At 44.3% G+C, this 8112-nt stretch overlaps 1 protein-coding gene across 5 annotated transcripts; it reads left to right on the top strand.

Annotated features, from left to right (window-relative positions):
- The first annotated feature begins 605 nt into the window (after positions 1 to 605).
- On the top strand, positions 606 to 7779 carry pgghg (protein-glucosylgalactosylhydroxylysine glucosidase). Of its 5 annotated transcripts, XM_060061912.1 has the most exons (15): positions 709 to 837; positions 946 to 1023; positions 1802 to 2061; positions 2282 to 2492; positions 2740 to 3175; positions 3294 to 3413; positions 3507 to 3638; positions 3937 to 4048; positions 4142 to 4214; positions 4309 to 4445; positions 4540 to 4673; positions 6634 to 6729; positions 6890 to 6987; positions 7079 to 7302; positions 7465 to 7779. In XM_060061912.1, exons 3-15 carry the CDS (start codon positions 1818 to 1820, stop codon positions 7539 to 7541), a joined length of 2094 nt encoding a protein of 697 aa, XP_059917895.1. In that variant the 5' UTR covers positions 709 to 837; positions 946 to 1023; positions 1802 to 1817; the 3' UTR covers positions 7542 to 7779. The 5 variants fall into 5 exon arrangements, 4 of the variants coding, with proteins under 4 accessions (XP_059917895.1, XP_059917894.1, XP_059917893.1 ...); XM_060061911.1 differs by having other exon boundaries at positions 735 to 1195; XM_060061910.1 differs by having other exon boundaries at positions 736 to 1023.
- The last annotated feature ends 333 nt before the right edge of the window (positions 7780 to 8112 follow it).

Genomic DNA, 8112 nt, shown 5'->3' on the forward strand with positions numbered 1-8112 from the left:
TGGCCACTAACTGTGTCCTCTGAGGGGATCGGGGTCCTTGACGCTTCCTCTGGTGTGTTTTCTCCAGCATGTTAGGGTAGCCAGATGTCCTGTGTAACTGGAGGGGGGAGCAGCTGTAGCCTCTCTCTGCGTCATCACAGTACAGAATGGGCTAAACAAGGAGGCAAATAAAAGCTATTTTGAATATACTGGGATGACTGGGCTGGGATTTGCGTCTACAAGTTGCAAGTAACACTGAGTGTATTTAGCGATTAGCCGTCTTCTGGGGAGGCCCCCCTGGAAACAACGTCAGAAGTGTGTTGTCTTTTGGAGTTCCCAGCCATAAAGACCCAAACCCCAGCTCTAGCCCCTCTGTGTCTTTGTCTCTTCTGGATGAACACAGATAGACACCACTGTCCCGTAAGGATAGAACAGCTGACAACAAGCTCAACTCCTAATAAGGTAGGCCAAGTTGGCCAGGGCTCGCTCTCTCTTTCTCTGTAAATACCCCTTAGGTCTGAGAAAGACAGAGAGGAAGAGAGCTGGGGAGGAAGAGGGGAGCGGATGGATTGCAGCCTTATATGGGCAATGCGTTGCTTTTCCCAGGGTTTGTGGTCCTTACCGCCGGCACGGGGCCAAAAAGGCCTTTCATGACTCCGCGGCGCCACCTGGGGGAAACTGCCAGTTTTGCAGTCCACATAATTATGGGAATAAAATCGTTGATAATTATTTTCATCCGAAAAAACGTATACAAAGGAGTAGTGTTTGAAAGGAGCACGCACATGTATGTTGATTTATAAAGTTTTGAGAGTCGGCCTACTAATTACACCGACAAGGACTGTTTTGCAGTTATACAATGTATGTATTCATACATCTATTGACTTCTGGTTGCATGAAACTGATTTACAAAAAAGAAAGGATAACAAAATAGACAAAATGCATCAAATTCAAGCCATATTTTCCCAGAGACCGAGAGCCGTGTGGTTCTTGTAGCAGTGTGAAGCTGGCTGCAGACTCTGGATCCGCCTCCTACTCATAAACCGCGTAGGTCCACTGTTGTTTTCGTTATAAAAAATTGCCGATTTACTTTTTAAATAGATAATACGTAGATTGAGTTAAAGTTTACTAAGAAATGACTTTGCAGACTTAGTAAGAGTATGTTCGAGTTTTCCTATCGGGGTTAGCGTCAGAGCTTTTCTGTAGACCGATCTCGCAGGTAACTGAAACATTCCGATGTCCGCAGAAAAGTTTTTTAACGACAGATGATATACCGAACAAAGGGGTAGATTTATTTCCCTAGGTTTTTCAGATGTAACTCGAGCAACTGAACAAAGCCTTGCTCATAGTAGCTATTATTATTTCAAAATGAATTTACTTCAACGTTGCGTTTTTCAACTTTCAGCGTTGTGGTGAGCGGATATACGTTTTAAAAGATATACTATTGTATAAATGTTATTTATATTTGCCTACACGAAGTCCTGAAATGTAGGCCTAACTGTTTTGTTAACCTTAAAAATAAAAATAAGTAGCCTACGTGTAAACTAGCTTTTTGTGATTGATTCAAGAACATATTTACTTTGTTAACTTCTAGCCCATTCGAATCGTTTCTATATAGATCAAGTTTCCAGTTTTGGATAATATTCAATAAGGAAGTGCACGCACGTTTATGCCGCATGCATTGGATTGAAATATCCCTTTGTAGATCAATCCCTATTGAGGGGGAGGGAGTCAAGTAATTCCAGCCTGTATGAACTGTTCCTGGGCAACCTCTGGACCCCTCACCGACCCAATTCACTATTCCATCATCTCTCATCTTTCTAAGTCTATATAACTTCACCATGACCAGCGGATCTGACCCCTACATCTTCACCTCCAACACACTGCCCCGTGACCCTCGCTTCCTCCCTCCCTTGGCCAACGGCCTGCTGGGCTGGAGAGTTTACCATAGCATCATGCACATGGGCAGTGTCTATAACGGGGAGGGGGGAGACTGCCACCGGGCGGACGTCCCGTGTCCCCTCTCTGTCACCATGGAGATGGAAGACCCCGTGCAGCAAAGCTACAGCCTGAACACACACACGGGTGATCCTCGCGCAGCAGTCACATCTGAACCTCTATCTGTATGATCCTGCCATGTTTGAACTAATCTGCTCATTCCATCAAACTATAATAATAATTAATTCATAATTTAATAATAAAGTAATATGAACCATCCCCTAACATCATTGTGATTCTTATTCATATTCCTATTGCTAGGTTATACGATTTTTTTATTGATATTTGACTCCCTTTCCTTCCCCAGGTGTATTCACCCACACCATTAGCACAGCTATAGCGACTGCCACGCATTCCTTCTATGCCCATCGCTACTACTCCCAGCTTATGGTCATGGAGGTCAGCATAGAGCGCCAGGCCGTGACGATGGAGCCTGTCACTGTGAAGCTGTCCAGTTCTTTCACCCCGCAGAGCAAAGACATTGATTTCCAATCTTCTCCCGACTACAGAGGCGGAAGGTGGGACGATATTGTGACACTATATCATTGCCAAGAATAGATAGGATGAAAGGAAGGAGGAGGTTATTTTCTAACATACATTTAAAAACTATTGCTTGCTTACAAGGTAACATGTTACTTTAAATGTCCGCACCATCTAACATACAATTGAGGCAAACTGGGTACATTTTAAACAATGGTTAATGTGTGATTAAGTTTGTGACACCAAAAAAGCCGAAATAACACTTTGAACTCACTAATCCCTCAGGCGCATCCAAGGCCAGACCACTGCCGCCGAGGTCCCCGGAGGCCCCAGGCCCACCGTGGACCTCATATGGACCGTCATGCCTCCAAGCCTGATCCTGCAGCCTGAGCAGAGCCACTCTCGCTGGGGCTTCCTGCTGGCGCTCGGCAACACCAACCAGAGCACCGAGTCCAGCTTCGATGAGGGCCTGAGTCTCATGGCCAGCGGGGACCTGCGGGACTCCCACCAGCAGGCCTGGAAGGAGCTGTGGCTGGACAGCACGGTGGAGCTGGCGGGCTCGGAGACCCTGAGCAAGGCCGTGATCGGCTGCCTTTTCTACCTGCTGAGTGCCTTCCCCCCCCTCCACGACGTCTCAGGACTGTTTGGCGGGGTCAGTCCTGGAGGTCTGTCTAACGGGGGCAGTGGCCAGGACTACTGGGGTCATGTTTTCTGGGACCAGGTAAAGCACCTTTGAAGTCCCCCCGCTGTCTGCTTTCATAATGGTTTGCTTTCCTCATCAATCATCACTAAAACATGTTTGTGTGTATGTGTATGTGGATCCCCTTGAATCTTCCAAGGACATTTGGATGTATCCTGCGATCGCTCTCTTCTATCCCCGCCTGGCCCGGGCAGTACTGGAGTACAGGGTGCGGACCGTCGATGGCGCAAAGGATAACGCACAAAAGCAAGGCTACAAGGTGTGATCACCGCAGGCATTGTGCCCGTCTCCGCAGTTTGTTTGTGTTTCGGGTGACCTGATTTAGCTTTTCTTTCCCGTGTCCTTTGAATAGGGACTAAAGTTCCCCTGGGAGAGTGCCGTGTCTGGGAGAGAGGTGTGCCCCGAGGACATTTACGGCCAACAAGAGATCCACATCAATGGTGATGTCAGCCTCGCCTTCCAGCATTATCTCTACCTCACACGGGTAAGCTTTCATACATCACGAGAGCTGGTCTGTAACTAAGAATCTTACAGACTGATGAGGACCTCTATGGGTGAACTTTAAACCTCTAAGGTCTGAGGCTGTGTGGTTATCCCACTGCGCTGGAGAAAAACACAGCCATCCCAAGTGAGATTGGATAACAGGAACATTTCGTGTTAAAAAGGATGTTGGCCCAATGAGCACAATGTACAAATCCAAAATAAATATTATAAATTGAAAGAGAACAGTTGCGTTATGTGTACAACGATATTCACCATTTGATGGTGTTGTTTTGCTCCAGGACCTCTCTCTGTTCACAGAGGGCAGGGGCAGTGAGGTGATCTGGGGCGTGGCTGATTACTGGGTTTCAAGGGTCACCTGGGATCAAAAGGACCAGAGCTACCATCTCTTGGGTAAAAGAGTCAAGTTGTGTATGTTACGTTTGGAAATATTCTATTACTGTTATTTTTCTAACAACTAACTACTTCTCTTTTTGTTTGCTTTAGGTGTTATGCCACCTGATGAGTATTATTACGGTATCAACGACTCCGTGTACACAAATACGGTGGCAAAATCAAGGTGCTGATATCAACGTTGGCTTTTATTAATTTACTGTCGTACAAATATCTGAAAATAGATTTATTCAAAATGGTGAAATCTTTCTAATCTTCAGTCTGCAGTTCGCTGTAGAGTTGGCCAGTCTGCTGCAACACCCGGCGCCTCAAGAGTGGCAGAAAGTGGCCGACCACATGAAAATACCCTTCGATCAGAAGGAAAAGTACCACCCTGAATATGATGGATACATCAAGGGTACTATTCATTGTTTTGTCGTATTGCCGCACATAGAAACAAGTCTCTGGTCTGCACTAGTACCTGATGTGTGTCACTTTCAACCTCTGTCAAGGTGATCCAGTAAAGCAGGCAGATGCAGTGATGCTAGGCTATCCGTTGGGACTTGCCATGAGCCCTGAGGTCCGAAGGAACGACCTTGAGGCGTACGAGGCCGTGACGGACCCTGATGGCCCGGCCATGACATGGGTAAGATTTGCTAGAAACTTACGTCTTAAATTTACTTTAAAATTTAGAACATTTAGCAGATGCTTTTATCCAAAGTGACTTACAATAAGTAGATTTGTCAGAAAAAGGAGAAACAATACATCGCTTTCGGTACAGTAAGGATGTTCATAGAAGTGCCAAGCACCTACAATTGCAGGTCAATCCATTCCCTGTATACAACAAAGCTAGCTAAGATAAGATGCAACACAACTAAGTACTTATTTTCATCTTAAAGGACGATATCAGACTGGGTAATCAAACCTTTGAGAGTTGTCCCTCCTGGCTTCAGCAAAACAACTCTTTGCCAAACTCTTAGCTAGATTACCATATTAAATATTAAATTTTTCTCACCACAAAAACAAATGTAAAGATCAAAGTGCTCTATTGCCATTGGTAGGTGCATTCACCAGAAACGATCCTGGACGCGGTGAAGCAAAATGAAAAGTCAAGAACACACTAATGGAAGATATATAAATATGACATAATTATGAAGGAAAGATGTTCCCCTTATTGCCATACTGTGCCTCAGCTTTCAGGTGAGTGGGCTGCAGAGCAATGGCCGAATGTCATGTTCAGCTTGTTCATAATGCTATAATCTGCATTCGAACTCTCAACCTAAGGATCACCAGTACAAGGCATTATCCCATTGCCACTGACAAACCTGAACTGTAGCCTCATTCACATGATCAAAATGTCTATTGATAAGCACACAACATCAAGACAAATCCAAGCACACATTTCTCAAGTGAATTAATGGATTTCTTAAAAGCATATACCTGAAAAATCTTGGGAAAAAAAACCTGGGAAATTAACATTTGTTGTTAAGAAAACTAACGGAAGAAATATAAATATGACAGAGTTAATTATGAAGGAAAAATGGTTAACGAAGCAGTTCCCCTTAATGTCATACTGTGTCTTGGCAGTCAGATTCTTGGAAACTAATGAGCCGGAATGTTGATTGGTAACCATACTTGAATATGTCAAGAGTTTTTGATTCACAGTATAGGCTGCAGTATGACTTTTACAGAATTTGGGGGGAAGAAATGAACGGTACAGTACCCCTAATTGGACCCCTAATTAAAATATATATTTACGGATGCTTAAGTGAGACCAGGAGACACAGTTATAATAATAATAATAATAATACATTTAATTTAGAGGCGCCTTTCAAGACACCCAAGGTCACCTTACAGAGCATATAGTCATCATTCAAAACTATGTAAAACAGACTAGGAATAAAAGGAAAACAGAGGTTAAACATGAAGAATAATAATAATTAAAAACACTCAAAGACGCCTAAAGTGAAGGGGGGACCTCACTAACCACCACCAATATGTAGCACCCACTTGGGTGATGCACGGCAGCCAATCGGTGCCAGAACGCTCACTACACACCAGCTTGAGGTGGAGAGTTAGGGATGAGGTGGAGAGTGATGATGGTTTGATCATCCAGACCGGTCCTGACATTTAATCTTGCATGCAATTATCATATGGAATTCTACAGTGTAGCAATTTACCCTGACACAAGGCCCCCGTGCCTCAGCTACACCACCTGGGGGGCTATGCTGGGCTCCCCCAACACCAACACACAGGTAGATGCTGCACAACACTGTTGGTTTGAGAGTTGGCAAGATGTTAAAGGCAGAGAAAGGTGGTGAATTCGAAGCAGTGGGGAAGTCCTATGTTAGTGCTTATCTAGGCTTGTGGGTGGTGATGGTTGGTTTATCCTGTATGCCTTGATTGCCCAAAGCGCCACAGGGGTCTAGCCTCCACCATCAGAGGGCATTATCAGTCTGACTCGGGCCAGGTTAGGCCCCTTAAACCAGCCAATAACCACACACAGATATGGGACCTGTCAACAATGTACAATTACAACAAGAACACTTCTGTGCTAATGTTGTCATGGGTAGGTGGATTTAACTGTGCCCATTTCCTGTTGTCAGGGGATATTCGCAGTGGGCTGGCTGGAGCTTGGGGAAGCAGAGAAAGCCCAGAAGCTATTGGAGAAGAGCTTTGATAACATCCAAGGTCCGTTCCAGGTAGGAGAGAGAGACGATTTATGCACTTCAGACGCATGGCTCTCGTCCCCCTTTTCTTCACGTGGCCATTCACACACACACACACGCACACGCACACGCACACGCACACACACACACACACACTGGAAAATTAATGGTTAATATTACTGTCACCTCACAGGTATGGAGTGAATCCTCTGATGGCTCTGGGGCAGTGAACTTCCTGACCGGCATGGGAGGCTTCCTGCAGGCTGTGCTGTTTGGTTACACTGGATTCAGGTATGCTCATTCCATCAGCCAACTTGAAACAATGAAATAAAAGCACTTGATTATCACTTGGTATCATTTTAAAAAGCTGTTCCCATTTCAGAATCCAACCAGAGCGCCTTGATTTCAAGCCTCTTCTTCCTAATGGCTTGTCTGAGCTCATTATTCGCGGTGTGAGTTACCTGGGCAACAAGATGGACTGGATGCTGAGGAAAGATGAGGTGTGCGTCATACTGAGGGAACAGTCGACAAGTGCGGAAGAGTCTGCAGCGTGTGCTTTGAAAGTTGTCCTGCAGGGAACAGGACAGAAAATACCCCTTGTACCAGGTAACAAACAGCCTAAAAATAACCATCCTGAACTAGAATGTGGAACTGGCTTATTGACATAATCCTTTGTTATAGGAAGTGATTACAATAAGAGACATATCAATATATTGCAGCTTGTATATTGTTGCTAATGGTTCCTTTTTTATACCTATTTGTTCTTAGGAAAGCCTGTGACCTTTCCCAGAGAGGCGGGGCATATTTGTCAAATGGATTCAACAATTTCCTGTTGGCCTCTTTGAAATCTGAGCGATACTCAGGTTCCTGAAGATCATATGAATGAAAAGAATCATTCTGGTCGTTTTCGTTTGAACATGGTCATATTTCTATGTGTGTTCATATTTCATTGTGTTAAATAGAAAGTTAAAAAGTGAAAAAAATAGTTTTAATAACCGTTTGTGTGGAAACATGATGACAATATTGTAATTTGGTGAATTTGTGCAACTATTTCGTGCTAAATAAATATTAACCAATGTGCAATGTATAATCAAAATCATTTGATTATAATTCGTTAGATGTATGTTGTTTGGTTGAGAATCGGTAATGGACGCACCTTTAAATCTACTTTAAACCCCATGATCGTTTTTTCTGCGTCTATCTGCCCCCGGATTGGTTTATTTAAAGTTGTCTGAGACTGTAGCCCTGCCCCTGAGTTGTGTGGGGTTCGTTTAGTGTTGGTTCATGTGTAACCTTTTTCAGGGGCGGAGTCTTATTGTGTCGGTGTTTATCCCATTTCCGCCCTCTTACGGAAGCTGCAGTGTAGAATCGAACATTACCATCTACGTCACTGCAACGCCGCCTTGGGATTGGCCG

This window comes from Gadus macrocephalus, chromosome 9 (genome assembly GCF_031168955.1).
Source record: "Gadus macrocephalus chromosome 9, ASM3116895v1".
NCBI classification, from domain to species: Eukaryota; Metazoa; Chordata; class Actinopteri; order Gadiformes; family Gadidae; genus Gadus; species Gadus macrocephalus.